The sequence below is a fragment of the Ranitomeya variabilis genome, chromosome 3, assembly GCF_051348905.1.
Source record: "Ranitomeya variabilis isolate aRanVar5 chromosome 3, aRanVar5.hap1, whole genome shotgun sequence".
In the NCBI taxonomy this organism is placed as follows: Eukaryota; Metazoa; Chordata; class Amphibia; order Anura; family Dendrobatidae; genus Ranitomeya; species Ranitomeya variabilis.
This window is the reverse complement of record NC_135234.1, coordinates 37,848,645-37,872,339: the sequence shown is the minus strand read 5'-3', so window position 1 is coordinate 37,872,339 and position 23,695 is coordinate 37,848,645. Positions and strand designations below refer to the sequence as shown.

At 39.6% G+C, this 23,695-nt stretch overlaps 1 protein-coding gene across 2 annotated transcripts in view; it reads right to left on the bottom strand.

Annotated features, from left to right (window-relative positions):
- The window catches only part of EVA1C (eva-1 homolog C), a 69,378-nt gene that overhangs the window by 20,855 nt on the left and 24,828 nt on the right, over window positions 1–23,695 (bottom strand). For both annotated transcript variants that reach the window (XM_077293976.1, XM_077293977.1), the window contains exon 2: window positions 1,461–1,666. In XM_077293976.1, the coding sequence (XP_077150091.1) occupies window positions 1,461–1,666 (206 nt within the window). The remainder of the gene's footprint in view (window positions 1–1,460; window positions 1,667–23,695) is intronic.

The window sequence follows — 23,695 nt, the reverse complement described above, 5'->3', positions numbered from 1 at the left end:
AGTTTGCTGTGTGATAATACTCTGAAGAACGCCTGATATCTGGGCATGATTTGGCGATATTATTGCTTATGTTAGTGCTTGTGTAAGGGCAGAAACAGACTGCCGTATTTCTCGTGCGAGAATCGCATCGCATTGCATGGACTGGCCGGCATCTCTCCTGACCTGAGCAAGACAGTGTGATGGATTTCTATGCAGCTGTCAAGCTCAGCTCAGGTACAAGGTTTACGATGCGATTCTCCCAGGAGAAATACGGCAGTCTGTCTCTGCCCTAAGAGTATCTTGCTCTTGTTCCTTGACTGAAAAAGTGAGTATACGTTACATATTTAAAAGGGTTGAGACCATTTTTTAATTTCCTTTCATTTAAATGCTCGTAATTAAGGCTAAAAATAATTTTCGCTATCACGTTTCATTAAAAATGTTGCACTGTTTAACTTTTACAGGCTGTTTTTTGCCCAACACACGCAATTTTCATGTGGTCAAAAATCAGCTTAGAGGAGCTCAGAATAAGGGCTCATTCAAATGTCAGATATTTTCGCATAGAAAAATGGTCCGGGTTTCATCAGTGTTTTTTTATCAGTTTTTTTTCAGCTGGGACACAAAAAAAGTTTTTCCAATTTGTTCTATCAAACAGTCTGTGAAAAGCAGATAGCTCACGGATGACATCCAAGTGCTGCCCAATTTTCTCACGGATCCGTAGGCATGCATTGTATCTGAGCTGTCCAAGCTCTGAGTATAGAGCCTAGCACCTCAAAAACTCACTCCCCTGAGAAAGATGGTCTCCTGTCAGAGATATAGATCTCTTATACCACCTCCATTTCTCTGGACAACCATTAAAAGGGTTCTCAAACCTCTGTCCTCAGTCAGTGAGGACATCTATACCTTCTTATGTCACAGACCTGCTTCGGCATCTCACTGATGTATGTCTATTTACGATACTACTCCTCTGACATTGAGACACAGGTCTCGGGAGCAGTGTTCCTTCATACTGAAAACCAACCAGACGTGTAATTTTATCACTTTCTTGGAGAATCCCATAAGTATATCCATAAGTTATAAGACTAGTGTGGGTTTGATGACCACCAACCTACTGATTAGCTGAAATCTGCTCCGAGAGGTGATGGAACTAAGCGATGTATGGGATGGAACATAGCTGCCCGCATATTACTGTAGAGTCCTTTTCAGCTAATCGGTGGTGTGCTGGGTGTCAGACCCCCACTGATCTCATATTGATGACCTATCTTATGGATGCACCGTTATGTCAGTCCTCGACAACCCTTTTCATGACGCAAGACAAAGTTGAGTACCATGGGTGCATGCCTTCCTATAACCCACTTCGAATCAACAGATCCTACTTCAGATGTGAAACCAAATCTATTTTGGAAAAAGGCTGCTTCCTCCTTTGGAAATTACTGACTTATATTCCATACATGGGGGACGTGTTTGTCACCACTGACACTCACCTGAAGTGCAGTTTGTGCGAGGCACTTGTGGTGAGGGCTGCGCATGGTTTCTAGTGATAATGAGGCACACATTGGAGGGAGATGTGATGGACGCCCATAAATCGCTGACTGGATGCTGATGGTGGAATGACGAGGACACTGGAGCGTCAGATGTTCCCCGTCACAGGCAGATACAGTGTGATTCTGCAGCAGTCTTGTCAGATACCCTGCGATAAATACAACACAGAAAATTACTAATTAAGTTGTAACGAAGATAACTCCAAGTAGACCTCAACCATCCCTTTAATAATTTTTTGGGTTCTTTGTGATTCACACCAGTCATTAAGAACAGTTCAATAGAGGACACAGGGTCAGGGGGCCTTATATTAGGAAAATATTAGGATCAATGTCACTGGAAGCCATTAACACTTGTTTTTTTGAAAGTGGAAGAACATATGAATTTGAGACTTGAGATGTTTTTGTATGGACCCATTATTGTGTCAGAGCTAATGCCTTCCGGATGATCATCGAGTAGTCAGTCTGACCGTGTACGCTTGTCTGAAATGCATTAAGTATATTACCTCTATCCTTTCGTATTCATGATATAATACTAGTCTCTCGTATCACCTCAAATACATAGGGGTAGTGTCCACCATATTTCAAGAGCTTAACAGCTGATAAGAAAAGCATCATTATGAATGTAGCAACAGTGGTACAGTGCATGGGAGGTCCATGAGGATAGGAGGCCCAGTGAGGAAGCTCAGCAGTGGCGAAACACGAGCTTATAGCAATCACTGCACAGTGCAGAGTTGTTTCTTACTCAGGACACTATGTGTTTGTTCAGTCTTGTCCCAGTATAGATTCTCATCTAGTGACACTAAATACTTGTTTTTATATATTTAATAATTTATTTTTCCCAGGATACCAACTCAGGACCATTGCTATTGGAGGTGGTAACATTACCAGTGAGCCTCAGACTGCACTGTTGGTATCTTTGAGAAAATTTGCCTAAAGAAAATCTTTGCCTAAATTAATTTTTCTTCTTTGCAAAAATATTGTACCAATACATATAGATAGAACTCTACATGCCAGTACATTATGAATAAAATAATGCTGAAAATGAAAACGTTATTTTTATCCATTCAGTTACTAAAAAATAGCAATGCAAAAGCAATTACAATAATCACACTTTTTGCTATGTATAAACCAGTAAATGACAGGGGCATATTTGGTATTCCTGTAATTGTAATAGTCCATAGAGTACAGTCAATATTTTATTCATGGTGATTGTTGATTGTCATTATAAAAGGAGCAATTTGATTTTACTTCTCTATTTAAACAATAAGAAAACAATAAGAAAAGTTAAAATGGGTTTCCAGGACTTTTTTTTTTTTTCCCCTATGTGACAAGGTAGCACTTATCGGGTGTGCGGCCCTGCAACGATCACTGACCAATCATACTGGTGATTCTCCAACTTCTTGTGACATCACGGTTCAGCCTAACGGAGCGAAGAGTCGGCCGTCGATCAATATTACGTCTGCAGTGACGCCTCATCAACAGAGCAGAGCAGAAGAAGAACTGCTCTGTCGACATGACATCACAGGAAGTAGAAAAATCATCAACAGGAGCAATCTGTGACCTCTCTGAGCCTGGAAAGATGTCACACGGCAGCACAGGTAGGTAGTTAGCAACTACCTTCTGATAACTGCTACCTAGACCCATGGGGAAAAAAAGGAACCAGTCTGCCCATTCTCCTCTGACCTCTGGCATCAACAAGGCATTTCCGCCCACAGAACTGCCGCTCACTGGATTTTTTTTCTTTTTCGGACCATTCTCTGTAAACCCTAGAGATGGTTGTGCGTGAAAATCCCAGTAGATCAGCAGTTTCTGAAATACTCAGACCAGCCCTTCTGGCACCAACAACCATGCCACGTTCAAAGGCACTCAAATCACCTTTCTTCCCCATACTGATGCTCGGTTTGAACTGCAGGAGATTGTCTTGACCATGTCTACATGCCTAAATGCACTGAGTTGCCGCCATGTGATTGGCTGATTAGAAATTAAGTGTTAACAAGAAGTTGGACAGGTGTACCTAATAAAGTGGCCAGTGAGTGTAATTCTTACATATGGTTACACCTGTCCCAGGTATCCTGGGCTCTGCTGCCTTCTCCTGGGTCCGCTGCCCTCTGTTGTGCTCCACGTCAGGTTTTGTAGGTTTCCCAGCATAGATCAATGACAAAATCTCCCTAGACCTATGGAAGGCCCATTAACACACACTAGTATCTTGGGATTGAGACTCTTGTGTTCCTTGTTTGGTTTGCTTCTTTATATGTTCTATTGTGTTTTAACTAGCATCCTTCCCTGCTGGGTTCCACTCCACTTGTCTGTCTGCTCCTAGTCTCCATGATTCCACATGTCCTTTGAAAGCTGCACCCACACCGGGGGTCTGTGTGCCCACCCGGACCATACTTAGGGGATCCACCTCACCTGGTGAGCCCTTACTCACATGTGTATGGTAAAATGTAACCTAAAAAATACAGATCATTTTGTCAAAAGCAAGGTGCCATAGAGTAAACTTTACAAAAAAAAAAAAATTCTACCTGTGTAAAGTGTCAAAACAAAATTTCCCTGTGTATATTGCATGTTATGTGTAAGTGCGGATGGCGTGTATTCGAGCACTTGTATATGTGTGCATAGTGTGTAAATATGTGTGTAATGTATTAGCATCGTATATTATATATAAGTGTTTATATGTGGTCGAATTCATACTCCAGAAGGGCATGACACATGGGAGGCCGAGACACATGACGGCCCCGGGGGGCTCTTTGCTGTCTGCATCGTCCACCCCTGGTACAATGTACTGTATCCTGTACATAAATTACTATATTCTACTTCTTCCTCATTATAATTCGTCTCGACCCTGTACCACCACCATGCTAGGAGTTGTAGTTTTGCAATGATAGCAGATCACTGATGTAGAGATGGCAGCACTTTTTATGATGATGTTACAAAAATAACAGAATGATGAAGAATTTGTAAGATCTGCGTTGTTGCCGCCATCTACGAGCCCCCATGTTATAAGGTATGCAGTGAGAGCATACCCTGGTATTTCATGTTATGGGACGGCCCAATTACTTTTTCAAGAAGGTGTGATGATGCATTCAGAGATGTCAAAATGCCGGTGATTTACAGATTGTGAGCCAAGTGGAGCCAGGATCTCCTGTCCGGAGTGAATCACCAGTCCTCATACCTGTCCAGAGATGGAGGTCTATGGCTGACTGGTTACACACCCTAAGCAATTCCGTGTAGGTGGAATTCCTGGCTGAACATCTTTTTTTTTTTCCCAACTAATTGCATTTTATAATTTCATAGTTTCTCACTCCTAAAGTTTCCAAACTTTTCCAAACTTTCCATTTCATTTTTGTAAGATCCATACAGTCAACATTTTATTTATGGCGATTGGTTATTGTCATTAAAAATGGAGCAATTGTATTTTTTTTCTCAATTTAAGCTATAACAAAAGTACATAGAAATATAATGCTTATATAAGAGCCGGACAGCTGCATGAACTCTTTTGACCAGATTTTTTTAGGCAGGACGATACATTGGTTGGTGTCCTGTGTGGAACCTTTTATTGGTGCGTCGCTCATAATAGTCTATTATACAATGTACAATAACCATTTCAATCAGATCCTAATTATCAGGATATGTTCACACGTGTCATTTCTGTACCTTTTTTTTTACTGCTTTTTTTTTTCTGCATTAAAAAACGCTGTTTTACAGCACCAGCAAAAATCTCATGCACACACTTTTTGCTTTCCTTGTGTTTTTTTGTGATTTTTTTTTGACAATTCTTTCAGCTTTTTTGTAGCATTTTTTTTTACACATTCAATTAAAAGGGACAAAAAACACACGTAAAAATTCAGCAAAAACGCACATAAATATGTGCATAATATACGCAATATTTTTAATGCCAGCACTGGAAAAACCCTACGTGTGAACATACCCTTATAGAGTAGCTGTCATACTGTATGGTGCCCACATAGAAGAGTCATATGTTGGTGGATTATTAACACTTCCATGCAGTAGCAAAAAAAAACAAACAATAATATACAGTGACAACATTGAAATTATATCCAGTACAAGCTTGGGCGCTTTTTAAGAAGAAAATATCAGAAATGCTTATGTAAATCTTTAAAGGTCTTTTCTGAATGTTTGGTCTAGTAGATCGGTAATTGGGTTCAGGAGGGAAAAATAAGCACTTTTGGGGTGGACTGGATGATGCAGTGTAGTTGTGCATGGTTCCATTCTCTTCGTCTTTTTCACATAGACATTTGTCTTCTTTTTTTTTTCCATAATATGGTGTCATGCAATGTGTAAATACCACCGCAAAGTGCTTGTATAGTACAAACATACCGTGACCAAATAAAAGAACAGAATCTAATAAGGACATTACACAATGTCTCAATAATACTGTGGTACAACTAATATTGAGATTCATTATGGCAACACACATTGGCGACTGCACGTGTTTTATATTCCTAAATCTAGAATATATTCTAGTCTTGGGGTCTGGTTTATACCCCTGCTCAGCTTTCGGAGGATGTTTTCATGACCTTACCCCTAATAAGACAATATGAACCATTCACTGCAATGGCCAAAGGTTCTAGGAGGTAGACTCAACTAAATTAGGCACATGACCACATCCTTTTTGCAATCCATACTCCCTAGAGCATCTTACATTTTCCTTTTTATGTTCTCTTCACACCTCAACCACACCCTAAAAATGAGCTTTAGAGATTCCTTCTGGGAGTCTGGGTGGCATTCACTTTTTCAAGTAGTCTCCTAGAAGTTGGCAAGTATGTCTACAACTCTGATTGAGTTCCACTGGATATGTATACATCTGAATACAAAGAGGTCCCCCTAGTGTTGGCTGCAGGTAGAAGGAATTTTAGCATTTGCTCAACATCTGCATGAAGAGCAGCAGAGGATTTGTCCCATGCCTCAGGATTCGACCGGGCAGGCCTGTGCTCTTCTGTCAACTTTTGCCAGTGATAGTCTTTAGTGAATTCTGCTATGAGTTCTCTTCCTACTTCTGATAATCTAGATCAGTCAAATAAGTGTTCTGCTGGGGTTTCTATCATACTCTGCATTCTCCCTCGGTTCCCTAGGAGGTAAGAGATACCCTCGATGGCCTTTCAGGAAGCCAGGTCCGAGTGGTCATCTTTAGTATTACCTGCAGGATTTATCCAAGAAGGCCTGTGTTCCAGGAAGGTTTAGTCTGTACAGGAACTGGGTGGAATTTGTGGTTTATTCATAGTTAGATCCTTATACCCCATTCTTATTACCACGTAAGCATAACAATTTTGATGTCCTACCATTATAAAGATCGTTTATATAGATATACCGTAATAACCTTTCAATTTTCATGGAAAATCCAAATATAGAAATGACTCCAATAATCAACTTCAAGTTTTGTCGTATTATCAGCTTTGCCAGACCATTAGGTGTCACTGAAATAGGACAGAAAATATAATTCAGGAACTACCTGGGATTAGATGTTCTGTATTCAAAGGAATTCTACTGTACATGATTTGGAAATGTCCGAAGGAAGACGGAGAAGCCTCCTACCTACTGAAACTCATTGTCTCCCACTCCACGTCGCTTTCATCAAGTCCCAACAAACCTCCAGATGGCCATGTCTGACATAACTTGCAGGACGATTTCCCTGGTGTGTAAACAGCTGCCTGCGACCTGACGTCACACGGAAATCTTCAATAAAAGAATGTTCCTGCTTTATTTGTACTTGTTCAGAGCGGCCTTTGTTGTACTTGGTGCATCCGTGTGGTGGGAGGTAATTCTACACAAACTGTTCCTACTTTTTCTTTCGAAGGCTGTAAATCTTAACGGAGTTGTCTCAAGTTCCTAAATGGTTAAAATTGCAAATCGCTTGTAAAAACCATCAATTTTGCAATTTCCTCACTTCTTAAAAATACTGTAGGTGCTGAAGAAAGGAGGGATTTTTAATTTTGATAGCTTACAGCTCATTGTTTAGGGCACCGGCCACGTTACAGTCTCAGAGTGGTCTGTTACTTAGGCAAGGAGAGCGTGACACTCGTGGCTTTATCCTTTAGGGCTCGTGCGCACCACCCATCATTGCAGACCAGTGCTATCTGTGGATTTCATGGATAGCACTCGTTCCCATGATAGTCTATGGTGCTGTGCACTTGTCTGATTTCTTCCTTGGACTCAGAGGTCCAAAAAAAAAAAAAATCGGAGACGTGTCCAATTTTGATCCGAATTTAAGATCAAGACTTGCAATGCCAAATCTATGGGTCCATGATATACAACCAAGCGCACTCGAATGACATCCGAGTGTTGTCCAATTTTCACAGACTGACAGAAGGGAGAGGGTGGAGAAACTTTTTTATTCTCCACCTCTGACAAACGATTTTTTCACTCTAGGATATAAATCGGATGAGCGCAATCTGATGAAAAATGGAATTGCACTCGGACCAATGAAGCAGTGCAGATCAGCGTAGTTTTCCTCAGCTGTAGGAAAAAAATTGCAGCATACTTCATTTTGACTCTGAAATCGGATGGGTGTGAGAAAAAGATTGGATGCCATACAGACCATCAATGGTGTCCAATTTTTACAGATACATTACAATTCTGTAGCATGGGGAACTGTTATTGAATGATTGAATGAGAAGTGAGAAGAAACTGTCCCATTTTTATGGATGAGAATGGGACCAATTTTTGGGGGCTTGTGTGACCCCAGCCAAAAAACTGATGCCACTCTGATCAAACTCTGAAGAGACTAATCAGACCACTTTTCTCGGATGTAGAGAAAATGTTGGCGTGCAATTACAGAGTGTGTAAGCGTTGCCCTAAAGGTGGTCAGACGGCTGAGTCCACCCAGCTCCAGTGTCCTTGCTCTTCTCCAATGCTGTAGAGGTTCCCTTTTCCAGCACCCTGGGATGGCTCTCAGTTCGGGCCAGTAATGCCACTGGTCCAAGATGTCAACCTTCAGGAGCACAATGCTGTATGACTATGGTGAGTATGCCATGAGCTACACTACACACTAGGGCGATTTCACGCTTTCAAGAACATTGACGTGCTTTTGCCCAGGCAGTCATGATGGCCAGTCGGAGAACTTGCGACCATCTTGGGTGGAGTTGTCTCTTTTGCATAGCTCGCCTGCTGTGAAGATGGGAGTGGGGAACCGATGGGCACTCAAAGAATATGATATTGTAATCTGTACCTTCAGTTTTCCACCGTTTGGTACCATCACAATGTACAGGCATCGAGGGACAAGTAAAGTATTGCTACATTGCTCCCTGGTTCATCTGTGTGAGAGCAGGAAGGATCCTTTGTGTATCACTACGACATGCCGCACATCCACAAGTGGGGTTTTGGTTAGACCATCAATACAGAAATCTCCAAAGATCAGTTTGTCCTGCCAATTTCAATTTTACACACAGTCCCTGGGGTGCGACCGTGGATGGAATAAAACGCTAGCTCTCTCAGCGGGGGCAGATGTGCTCATGTTCCCTACAGTTCCCCAGGCAATACCAGCCCCCCACAAACAAGCTGAGAATCTGAATAGATCATGGAAAGAATTTATTTCAATCTGAGGATCCGCATCATAATAATAATGCAGAAAATAACAAAATAAACTGATGTCTGAGAAAGGACATCTGCTATTGTACATCACATGTTCCCACAATCTCACTATTCTAACTCTCTTGTGTATAAGTCGTAACTTAATCAAGACGAAACAGAAGGAAATGGGAGCAAAAGAGCATAAAAAATGTAATCTAAAGTTTCTCAAATAGAATGTATCTTCAGAAAATAAAATGTATTTACATATTTTGTATCTATATAAAAAGATTGAAAAAATAAATAAAATTCTATATCAATTTTAATAATTTTCCTGTCTTCTTTTTACCAAAGCTCCAGTGATGTTCTTGATCCACCCTCGGTCCCTGGTACAACCCTCGGCTTGAGGTAAGATAGCTCATTTTAATAGCTAAGCTATCCCCCTTCTCTGTCTATGCATCGCTTCTGACAAAAATGGGGCTGACTTGTGAATGAAAAGAATTGAAATAAGCAGTCAGCCAGCCCCCTCCACACACTGACATGCCCACAGGACTGGAGGTGAAACTGGGGAAAACAGGGCTATTGTTGGAGTTTCTGTAACAGAAGTGCATTAATGAGCTGTATCTAATATATACAGTGCTTTGTGAAAGTATTCTGCTCCCTGGAACTTTTCAGCCTTTTCCCACATATCAGGCTTCAAACATAAAGATACCAAATGTACATTTTTGGTGAAGAATCAACAAGTGGAACACATTTGTGAAGTTGAACAAAATTTATTGTTTTTTTTAAATTTTTGTGGAAATTCAAAAACTGAAAAGTTGGGCGTGCAATATTATTCGGCCCCTTTAACTTAATACTTTGTTGCGCCACCTTTTGCTGCGATTACAGCTGCCAGTCGCTTGGGGTAGGTCTCTATCAGTTTTGTACATCGAGAGACTGAAATTCTTGCCCATTCTTCCTTGGCAAACAACTCGAGCTCAGTGAGGTTTGATGGAGATCGTTTGTGAACAGCAGTTTTCAGCTCTTTCCACAGATTCTCGATTGGATTGAGGTCTGGACTTTGACTTGACCATTCTAACACCTGGATACGTTTATTTGTGAACCATTCCATTGTAGATTTTGCTTTATGTTTGGGATCATTGTCTTGTTGGAAGACAAATCTCCGTCTCAGTCTCAGGTCTTTTGCAGAATCCAACAGGTTTTCATCAAGAATGGTCCTGTATTTGGCTCCATCCATCTTCCCATCAATTTTAACCATCTTCCCTGCTGAAGAAAAGCAGGCCCAAACCATGATGCTGCCACCACCATGTATGACAGTGGGGACGGTGTGTTCAGGGTGATGAGCTGTGTTGCCTTTACGCCAAACATATCGTTTGGCATTGTTGTCGAAAAGTTCCATTTTGGTTTCATCTGACCAGAGCACCTTCTTCCACATGTTTGGTGTGTCTCCCAGGTGACTTGTTGCAAACTTTAAACATCACTTTTTATGGATATCTTTGAGAAATGGCTTTCCTCTTGCCACTCTTCCATAAAGGCCAGATTTGTGCAGTGTACGACTGATTGTTGTCCTATGGACAGACTGTCCCACCTCAGCTGTAGATCTCTGCAGTTCATCCAGAGTGATCATGGGCCTCTTGGCTGCATCTCTGATCAGTCTTCTCCTTGTTTGAGGTGAAACTTTAGAGGGACGGCCGGGTCTTGGTAGATTTGCAGTGGTATGATACTCCTTCCATTTCAATATGATCGCTTGCACAGTGCTCCTTTGGATGTTTAATGTTTTGGAAATCATTTTGTATCCAAATCCGGCTTTAAACTTCTCTACAACAGTATCACGGACCTGCCTGTTGTGTTCCTTGGTCCTCATGATGCTCTCTGTGCTTCAACCAGACCCCTGAGCCTATCACAGAGCAGGTGCATTTATACGGAGACTTGATTACACACAGGTGGATTATATTTATCATCATTAGGCATTTAGGACAACATTGGATCATTCAGAGATCTACAACGAACTTCTGAAGTGAATTTGCGGCACTGAAAGTAAAGGGGCCAAATAATATTGCACGCCCCACTTTTCAGTTTTTGATTTTCCACAAAAATTTAAAATAACCAATAAATTTAATTCAACTTCACAATTGTGTTCCACTTGTTGTTGATTCTTCACCAAAAATTTACATTTGGCATCTTTATGTTTGAAGCATGATATGTGGGAAAGGGTTGAAAAGTTCCAGGGGGCCAAATACTTTCACAAGGCACTGTATATAAATAAATATATAAATATATATAGCAGATGAAATAAGTATCGAACAAGTCACTATTTTTGTAAGGAAAAATGTCCCTAAAGGTGCTATTGATGTGAAATTCTCATGCAACCCACACAGGCAAAGATATCAAACCATAAATGTCCATAAATTAAGTTATATGTAATAATGAGAAATAACAAGGGAAAAAGTATTGAACATGATTGCTGAAATGTAATACTTTGTACAAAAGCCTTTGTTGGTGATGACAGCATCAAGACGCCTCCTGTATGGAGAAACTAGTGGCAGGTATTGCTCAGGTCTGATTTTGGCCCATTCTTCAGCACAAACACTCTTCACATCCTGAAGGTTCTGTGGGCTCCTTCTTTGAACTCTGAGCTCTAGTTCCTTCCATAAATTCCTTCCCGCTGTATAGATTATTTATTTGATGACAATAAAGGTTATGTGCTATCAGAAAGTGACCTAATCACATATTCTTACAAATAGGTTCTCATCTTAAATGCATATTTTGGTATTTTGAAATCTTGCACCTCTTACTCCGGCCCCCGGGGCTAGTTTAGACTTTAACTTCCTGTCGTTTCAGGAAATGAACATGAACATTAGCAGCAATAGACTGACTCAGACCCGATCTTTTGTGTTGAAGCAACTAATGAGTGTGTGCAAAGGTCACTGTGATGTGCACAAAGACAATGCGCTCTGATCAATAGTAACTAGCCGGCAACAGAGCGCAATGTCAGTGTGTGTTGTGAGACGAATACCCGGAGTCCAGAGACCAGCGCTGCACCCGCAGTTGATATCACTAAGTCTAATGCTGGTCATAGATTTGATAAAAATAATTTTTTGCTTATAATGAGCCATTGAGGAGCTGTCAGTGCCATTCTTTTCAGAAGGGTTTCCTGAAAATAAATGTGAGTTAAAATACGAAATCTCCAGCAAACAGTAGTAATCTGTGTGGGAACCCAGCAATAAATGCTCAGTTCCCCTGCAGCGCCACCAGCAGGTGAAGCAAAGCATTGCAGACTCTCCATTGAAATGAATAGATTGCTTGTGCCATGCATGGTCCTCCAGAGTGGGAGAAGCTTTTTGTGGCTGCTCTCTATTCAGTTACCTCCTCTCTATTAAATCCAAAGTCCCTAAAATCATTGGCATTGATTGTATCACTGATTGTAAGAGTAGGAGTGACGGAAAATACTCTTTAAATGCTTACACTTACTATATGACTGCTACATTAATGGTGATCGTTTCCTCCATATTTATAAACCTAATGTTTCTCCCTTCCTGTCCCGACATTCCCAGTTCTCACACACCCTCATCTTTTCCAATGCTGATTACTTCCCCGAGTCTTATTTTTTGTAAAGTACCTTCTTGTCACCTTCGCCCCTCTCATTCTCACACCAGCGCTCGCTCGCTGCCAACTAAGGATATCAAATTTCCCTTCCTCAATTCAGCAGTCTTCTACGTTTCCTCGCATTGTTCCCTCATATTCTGGACTTCTTGTAGTTTTTCTATTCATTGCTAGAAGCATCTAGCAGAACCATGATGTTTTTTAGAGTCGTCTACCAGAAAGTATATTGCATGATTCAGCATGAAAATTCAGAGATAGTGACTGAGGGCAGATAGGCCGAAGGGGCGGACATGTCATTAGTGCTACCTATGCAGCCGCACTGGGGCCCAAGAGGTAAGGGGGCCACATCTACCTCCAAAGCAGGTGGAATTGTGCATCATGAGGAGCTATCGGTCTGTAAAAGGCCCAAATATTGTTCTCGCACAGGGGCCTCTCCTGTCTATGTCCACCGGTGGAACGATTATTGACTAAAAACTAAAATTATGCTTGCACCAAAACTCTGCAGTCTTCTCTTTAGCTGTGATTGAACCATATTATATGACTCAGTGGGTCATATTGGAGCTTGTGGTTACCTGTAGGTCAGTGGGTTCTTTTATGCATTTATTGAGTCTCTAACATTGTAAAAAAAAACTATAAGCAAATACCTTGCAGTAAGTACATATATAGTAGTGGTACATGTAAATAAAAAATAAAAAAGTGTAAAAGCCATCCCTCCTCAACAAGGTGTACCCAATCAGGATGGTCACTAACTCTAGTGCCTCACCTCGCCATGTGCTAGCAGGCCTCTGTTACGCTGGGTGAGGGAGAAGCAAGGTGCACAACAACAGGGAGAGGGAGGGCAGCACGAACATTAGGGAAGAGGGGAGTGGAGACCTCTTGGCAGATCTAACAACACCGTATCTCGCCTGACGTCCCGAGCAGGAACATAATCCCTGCCAGACACTAGCGATAGGCCCTGGATAGGGAGGGGACGAAGTGAGCGATAGTCAGCCCCCACTACAACTAAAGTCCACTGAGATATCACACCAGCAATCCTCCATGAGTACTCCAAGAAGACATTAGCCGACTGCTAGTACTTCCAACCACACAGAGGGAAATTGAGCTAACACCAGCACCTTGCTGAAGAGACTGAAGGTGGTTAAACCTTCAGCAAGGGTGTGTTAATTAGCAGCAGAAGGTGGAGGTAACTGTTGGATCTAAGAGGGAGAAGGATATTGCTAGATAAGAGAGATGCAAAAATCAAGAAGGTGCTTGTAGAGCTAATCGCAATGACCTTCTACAGCCGGATCCAGGATGACTGTCTGTCACACCTTACACACCCGTGCCAGACTTAAAATAACGAGAGCAGAACAGGACCCAGACCTGCCCGTTTTGCATCTGCCTGTGGAAATCTATATAGACAAGATGCACAGCCCAAAAGTGAGGGAGCACACCTCTATATGTACAAATTACAAAGAACTAAAGCAAACCCGAAAAAATGGTCTTTAACACCTTTTGATATAAGTGCAATGTGTAGGTGCGTATTCAGGGACTCACTGTCTCTGGCAGTGGGTTAGGTTATACGCACAGGCACATAATGTCTTGTTCACACAGGAAAATTTATGAAAATTCTTAGTTTTCCAGTATAAAGAAAAACAAAGACCATAACAGGTAAAACAAAATAGTCCATATCATAGAACGGGCTCACGTGGTCATTGTAACCTCCAGACTCTCTTTCTGCCTCTCATTCACAGACACTATTCAGCCTTTAGCAGAAAAGATCAGTATACCAGAGGTGTTATCATCTCTACTCCGAGACAGCTATGGAGCAACCCAGCTGCCCTCATGTATCAGTTGCCAGGCCTAGATTTGAGATATGGAAGCAGCCTTTCCCACCCAGCTCCCCCAGCTGTTCCTAAAACCTGGACCCATATATACAGGCCCATTACATAAGCCTCTCAGCACTATCAGTGCTGGAGCATTCTCTCTGGGTTTTACATCACCGAGGCTATGCACCTCGGTGACACACATACTCCATCTAGGACTTGTCCAGCTGCCATCTTACAACAGAGAAACATAAGATAAAAAAATAAGTACAGTAGATACTCTGCAGTAAGTAAATATACTAATAATAATGTCACAAGTAAATAACATAGGGTACCTAATTGACACTATTTTGATTAAAAAAAAGTGCAAAAGCCATCTTACCACAACAAGGTGTACCCACTCAGGATGGCGCCTAACTCTAGTATTCCACCTTGCTATGTGCTAGCAGGCCTCAAAATAGACGAGGGCAGGGCAGGATCTAGACCTTAATGTTTTGCTCCTGCCCATGAAAAGCTATATAGATAAGATACACAGCCCTAAAAACTGGGCCGGTACACCTGTTACTATAAGTGTTGGTGCACAGTTGGTATAAGTGTAGGTGCACATTCACACCATGGCCATTAAAAGACAAAACCTAGAATACAAAATAAGTACCCTATGTTATATGTTATGTACGTTAATTACCCAACTAAGTACCCTATGTTATATGTTATGTACGCTAATTACCTTACCCAACCAAGTACCCTATGTTATATGTTATGTACACTGTTATGACCTGGTGGTTAAGGAGCAACATGGGACGTGCTCTGGAGGAGGTGGTACCTGTACTGACCGCAGTTCCTGAGCTTAACACAACACTAGAAGTAGCCGTGGGATGTTCCTGTCACTCCCTAGACACCTCGTCACAGCCGGAGGACTAACTACCCCTAAAGATAGAAACAGGAAGGCTATCTTGCCTCAGAGAAAATCCCCAAAGGATAGGACAGCCCCCCACAAATATTGACTGTGAGTGGAGAGGGAAATGACATACGCAGAATGAAACCAGGATGTAGCAAAGGAGGCCAGTCTAGCTAGATAGATAGAACAGGACAGAATACTGTGCGGTCAGTATTAAAAACTAGAAAAATCCACCTCAGAGTTTACAAAAATCTCCACACCTGACTAAAGGTGTGGAGGGTAAATCTGCTTCCCAGAGCTTCCAGCTTAACTGAATAAATCCATACTGACAAGCTGGACTAGAAAAAACATAGAAAGTGCAGAAAGATTAAGTCCACAACAAGTGGACTGCAAAAGAACAAAGCAAGGACTTATCTTTGCTGAACTGGTCAGAATATCAGGGAAATCCAAGCAGAGATGTGAATCCAACCAGGAACCATTGACAACTGGCACAGGCTGAAGGATAGAACCAGGCTAAATAGCCGAGCCAGATAGACAATCAGTGGAAGCAGCTGCTGACTACTAAATCCAAGAAGCAGCAGTACCACTTAAAACCACCGGAGGGAGCCCAAGAGCAGAACTCACAAAAGTGCCACTTATAACCACCGGAGGGAGCCCAAGAGCGGAATTCACAACAGTACACCAATTACCCAACTAAGTACCCTATGTTATATGTTATGTACGCCAAGTACCCAACTAAGTACCCTATGTTATATGTTATGTACGCTAATTACCTAAGTACCCTATGTTATATGTTATGTACGCTAAGTGCCCAACTAAGTACCCTATGTTATATGTAATGTACGCTAATTACCTAAGTACCCTACGTTATATGTTATGTACGCTAAGTGCCCAACTAAGTACCCTATGTTATATGTTATGTACACCAATTACCCAACTAAGTACCCTATGTTATATGTTATGTACGCCAAGTACCCAACTAAGTACCCTATGTTATGTTATGTACGCTAATTACCTAAGTACCCTATGTTATATGCTATGTACGCTAAGTGCCCAACTAAGTACCCTATGTTATATGTAATGTACGCTAATTACCCAACTAAGTACCCTATGTTATATGTTATGTACGCCAAGTACCCAACTAAGTACCCTATGTTATGTTATGTACGCTAATTACCTAATTACCCTATGTTATATGATATGTACGCTAAGTGCCCAACTAATTACCCTATGTTATATGTTATGTACGCTAAGTGCCCAACTAAGTACCCTATGTTATATGTTATGTACGCTAAGTGCCCAACTAAGTACCCTATGTTATATGATATGTACGCTAAGTATCCAACTAACTACCCTATGTTATATGTTATGTACGCAAATTACCCTACGTTATATGTTATGTACGCTAATTACCCAACTAAGTACCCTGTTATATGTTATGTACGCTAATTACCCAACAAGGTACCCTATGTTATGTGTTATGTACGCTAAGTGCCCAACTAACTACCCTGTTATATGTTATGAACGCTTATTATCCAACTAAGTACTCTATGTTATGTGTTATGTATGCTAAGTACCCAACTAAGTACCCTATGCTACATGTTATGTACGCTAAATGCCCAACTAAGTACCCTATGCTATATGTTATGCACGCTAATTACCCAACTAAGTACCCTATGTTATATGTTATATACGCTAATTACCCAACTAAGTACCCTATGTTATATGTTATGTACGCCAATTACCCAACTAAGTACCCTATGTTATATGTTATGTACGCTAAGTACCCAACCAAGTACCCTATGTTATATGTTATGTACACCAATTACCCAACTAAGTACCCTGTTATATGTTATGTACGCTAATTACCTAAGTACCCTGTTATATGCTATGTACGCTAAGTACCCAACTAAGTACCCTATGTTATATGTTATGTACGCTAATTACCCAACTAAGTACCCTATGTAATGTACGCTAATTACCCAACTAAGCACCCTATGTTATGTTATGTACGCTAATTACCCAACTAAGTACCCTATGTTATATGTTATGTACGCTAAGTACCCAACTAAGTACCCTACGTTATATGTAATGTACGCTAATTACCCAACTAAGTACCCTATGTTATATGTTATGTATGCTAATTACCCAACTAAGTACCCTATGTTATATGTTATGTACGCTAATTACCCAACTAAGTACCCTATGTTATATGTTATGTACGCTAATTACCCAACTAAGTACCCTATGTAATGTACGCTAATTACCCAACTAAGTACCCTATGTTATGTACACCAATTACCCAACTAAGCACCCTATGTTATGTTATGTACGCTAATTACCCAACTAAGTACCCTACGTTATATGTAATGTACGCTAATTACCCAACTAAGTACCCTATGTTATATGTTATGTACGCGAAGTACCCAACTAAGTACCGTATGTTATATGTTATGTACGCTAATTACCCAACTAAGTACCCTATGTTATATGTAATGTATGCTAATTACCCAACTAAGTACCCAATGTTATATGTTATGTACGCTAATTACCCAACTAAGTACCCTATGTTATATGTAATGTATGCTAATTACCCAACTAAGTACCCTATGTTATATGTTATGTACGTTAATTACCCAACTAAGTACCCTATGTTATATGTTATGTACGCTAAGTACCCAACTAAGTACCCTATGTTATATGTTATGTACGCTAATTACCTAACTAAGTACCCTATGTTATATGTTATGTACGCTAATTACCTAAGTACCCTATGTTATATGTAATGTACGCTAATTACCCAACTAAGTACCCTATGTTATATGTTATGTACGCGAAGTACCCAACTAAGTACCCTATGTTATATGTTATGTACGCTAATTACCCAACTAAGTACCCTATGTTATATGTAATGTATGCTAATTACCCAACTAAGTACCCTATGTTATATGTTATGTACGTTAATTACCCAACTAAGTACCCTATGCTATATGTTATGTACGCTAAGTACCCAACTAAGTACCCTATGTTATATGTTATGTGCGCCAATTACCCAACTAAGTACCCTATGTTATATGTTATGCATGCTAATTACCCAACTAAGTACCCTATGTTATATGTAATGTACGCTAATTACCCAACTAAGTACCCTACGTTATATGTAATGTACGCTAATTACCCAACTAAGTACCCTATGTTATATGTTATGCATGCTAATTACCCAACTAAGTACCCTATGTAATGTACGCTAATTACCCAACTAAGTACCCTATTTTATGTTATGTACACCAATTACCAAACTAAGCACCCTATGTTATATGTTATGTACGCTAATTATCCAACTAAGTACCCTATGTTATATGTTATGTACGCTAATTACCCAACTAAGTACCCTATGTTATGTTATGTACACCAATTACCCAACTAAGTACCCTATGTTATATGTTATGTACGCTAAGTACCCAACTAAGCACCCTACGTTATATGTAATGTACGCTAATTACCCAACTAAGTACCCTATGTTATATGTTATGTACGCTAATTACCCAACTAAGTACCCTATGTAATGTACGCTAATTACCCAACTAAGTACCCTATGTTATATGTTATGTACGCTAAGTACCCAACTAAGCACCCTACGTTATATGTTATGTACGCTAATTACCTAACTAAGTACCCTATGTTATATGTTATGTGCGCCAATTACCCAACTAAGTACCCTATGTTATATGTAATGTACGCTAATTAGCCAACTAAGTACCCTATGTTATATGTAATGTATGCTAATTACCAAACTAAGTACCCTATGTTATACGTTATGTACGCTAATTACCCAACTAAGTACCCTACGTTATATGTAATGTACGCTAATTACCCAACTAAGTACCCTATGTTATATGTAATGTACGCTAATTACCCAACTAAGTACCCTATGTTATATGTAATGTATGCTAATTACCCAACTAAGTACCCTATGTTATACGTTATGTACGCTAATTACCCAACTAAGTACCCTACGTTATATGTTATGTACGCTAATTACCCAACTAAGTACCCTATGTTATATGTAATGTACGCTAATTACCCAACTAAGTACCCTATGTTATATGTAATGTATGCTAATTACCCAACTAAGTACCCTATGTTATACGTTATGTACGCTAATTACCCAACTAAGTACCCTACGTTATATGTAATGCACGCTAATTACCCAACTAAGTACCCTGTTATATGTTATGTACGCTAAGTACCCAACTAAGTACCCTATGTTATATGTTATGTACGCTAATTACCTAACTAAGTACCCTATGTTATATGTTATGTGCGCCAATTACCCAACTAAGTACCCTATGTTATATGTTATGCATGCTAATTACCCAACTAAGTACCCAATGTTATATGTTATGTACGCTAATTACCCAACTAAGTACCCTACGTTATATGTAATGTACGCTAATTACCCAACTAAGTACCCTATGTTATATGTAATGTACGCTAATTACCCAACTAAGTACCCTATTTTATGTTATGTACACCAATTACCAAACTAAGCACCCTATGTTATATGTTATGTACGCTAATTATCCAACTAAGTACCCTATGTTATATGTTATGTACGCTAAGTACCCAACTAAGTACCCTATGTTATATGTTATGTACGCTAATTATCCAACTAAGTACCCTAGGTTATATGTTATGTACGCTAATTACCCAACTAAGTACCCTATGTTATATGTTATGTACGCTAAGTACCCAACTAAGTACCCTATGTTATATGTAATGTATGCTAATTACCTAACTAAGTACCCTATGTTATATGTTATGTGCGCCAATTACCCAACTAAGTACCCTATGTTATATGTTATGCATGCTAATTACCCAACTAAGTACCCAATGTTATATGTTATGTACGCTAATTACCCAACTAAGTACCCTACGTTATATGTAATGTACGCTAATTACCCAACTAAGTACCCTATGTTATATGTTATGTACGCTAATTACCCAACTAAGTACCCTATGTAATGTACGCTAATTACCCAACTAAGTACCCTATTTTATGTTATGTACACCAATTACCAAACTAAGCACCCTATGTTATATGTTATGTACGCTAATTACCCAACTAAGTACCCTATGTTATGTTATGTACACCAATTACCCAACTAAGTACCCTACGTTATATGTTATGTATGCGAAGTACCCAACTAAGTACCCTATGTTATATGTAATGTACGCTAATTAGCCAACTAAGTACCCTATGTTATATGTAATGTACGCTAATTACCCAACTAAGTACCCTATGTTATATGTTATGTACGCTAAGTACCCAACTAAGTACTCTATGTTATATGTTATGTACGCTAATTACCCAACTAAGTACCCTATGTTATATGTTATGTATGCTAATTACCCAACTAAGTACCCTATGTTATATGTTATGTACACCAATTACCCAACTAAGTACCCTATGTTATATGTTATGTACGCTAAGTACCCAACTAAGTACCCTATGTTATATGTAATGTATGCTAATTACCTAACTAAGTACCCTATGTTATATGTTATGTGCGCCAATTACCCAACTAAGTACCCTATGTTATATGTTATGCATGCTAATTACCCAACTAAGTACCCAATGTTATATGTTATGTACGCTAATTACCCAACTAAGTACCCTACGTTATATGTAATGTACGCTAATTACCCAACTAAGTACCCTATGTAATGTACGCTAATTACCCAACTAAGTACCCTATTTTATGTTATGTACACCAATTACCAAACTAAGCACCCTATGTTATATGTTATGTACGCTAATTACCCAACTAAGTACCCTATGTTATGTTATGTACACCAATTACCCAACTAAGTACCCTACGTTATATGTTATGTATGCGAAGTACCCAACTAAGTACCCTATGTTATATGTAATGTACGCTAATTAGCCAACTAAGTACCCTATGTTATATGTAATGTACGCTAATTACCCAACTAAGTACCCTATGTTATATGTTATGTACGCTAAGTACCCAACTAAGTACTCTATGTTATATGTTATGTACGCTAATTACCCAACTAAGTACCCTATGTTATATGTTATGTATGCTAATTACCCAACTAAGTACCCTATGTTATATGTTATGTACACCAATTACCCAACTAAGTACCCTATGTTATATGTTATGTACGCTAAGTACCCAACTAAGTACCCTATGTTATATGTAATGTATGCTAATTACCTAACTAAGTACCCTATGTTATATGTTATGTGCGCCAATTACCCAACTAAGTACCCTATGTTATATGTTATGCATGCTAATTACCCAACTAAGTACCCAATGTTATATGTTATGTACGCTAATTACCCAACTAAGTACCCTACGTTATATGTAATGTACGCTAATTACCCAACTAAGTACCCTATGTTATATGTTATGTACGCTAATTACCCAACTAAGTACCCTATGTAATGTACGCTAATTACCCAACTAAGTACCCTATTTTATGTTATGTACACCAATTACCAAACTAAGCACCCTATGTTATATGTTATGTACGCTAATTACCCAACTAAGTACCCTATGTTATGTTATGTACACCAATTACCCAACTAAGTACCCTACGTTATATGTTATGTATGCGAAGTACCCAACTAAGTACCCTATGTTATATGTAATGTACGCTAATTAGCCAACTAAGTACCCTATGTTATATGTAATGTACGCTAATTAGCCAACTAAGTACCCTATGTTATATGTAATGTACGCTAATTACCCAACTAAGTACCCTATGTTATATGTTATGTACACCAATTACCCAACTAAGTACCCTACGTTATATGTTATGTATGCGAAGTACCCAACTAAGTACCCTATGTTATATGTTATGTACGCTAATTAGCCAACTAAGTACCCTATGTTATATGTTATGTACGCTAAGTACCCAACTAAGTACCCTATGTTATATGTTATGTACGCTAAGTACCCAACTAAGTACCCTATGTTATATGTTATGTACACCAATTTCCCAACTAAGTACCCTATGTTATATGTTGTGAACTATGACTATTTACTTACTGCAGTGTATTTGCTCCTTGTCTTAATCCCCGGGTTTCTCTGTTAATGGTAATGTAAAGTACTCGGCACTCCAAATTTTCAGTCAGATGAGAAATGTGAGCACAACCCTCACTCGAGCGCCACATTGTATTTCCATTTTTATTAGTTTCTCTGTTAATGGCCACAGTGTGAATGTGCATCTACACTTATATCACACATATGTGCCGGCCCATTTCATTTAGTTTTTAGTAGTCTTCCAGAATACCACACATCTACTGTACACTAAGCAGTAATCTCTGATTTATGTCTGCTCCATTCGTCCTTAATAAAGGACATATTTTGATCCATGTGATAAATCATGTTTTATCTGTTTGCTTTCCGTATGTCCATTGATCATCTGTGTGCAATACATTACTTGAAAATGCAAAAAAAAAATAAATCAGAATCCAGGTTTTACTAACTTCTTTTTGAAAATCCCCGATACCAGCCACCTGTTGTATTTTTCTCATGGACCCATTCACTTGAATGGTCAAGCTCTTTCTGTAGACTGGACCATGGTAGGACATTTTTTTTTGTGAGCCTTAGAATAAAATGAGGAAATGTATCAAGTCAAAAGAGCCAGAATTCTGGCACAAATTGATTTAGAACAATGTTCATGATTTACACTATATTTATTATATGGTTTAACAGAGCCAGGCTGGGGTGCCAAGAGCTCACCAGTACCACTGACTGAGGGCCCATTGTTCAACTACATGCAAATATTACTTATCCCCAGTAACAAATGATTCTATACTGTGGGAATTTTGTTAAATGATGAATTGTTGCTTTTGTCTGCACATAGTGAATTAAGTGTACGGTGCCAACTATTTCTCATATAAGGGGATGGGGCCCACCGGAAGATTTACCTGTTCACCGGTGGGCCAGTCTTTGTTTTAGACACTTTCTGCATAACTTTGCTGAAAATGAGTGTAAGGGAAAGTGGTCTAACCTGTGACACTGAGAGCCCAAAAAATACACCAAAAGTTTGGTGCAAATTTCTGCGACACATTTTGTTCATGTAAACTTTGAGTAAATAGCCTAAGATGCATCGGTGTTATCAAATAGCATGGACCACTATGAAAAATCTGGTGCATTTTAGGGCTGTCTAGTCTTAGTTTGCACTGTCTACGAATTAGACAGCATTCATAAAGATACAGCATAGTGCAATAACATTGAAGTGGCGGCCGACTGCCTTCATATTAGGAGATATTAGTGCAGGACTTTGTAGATGACAAATACAAGGCCAGATTT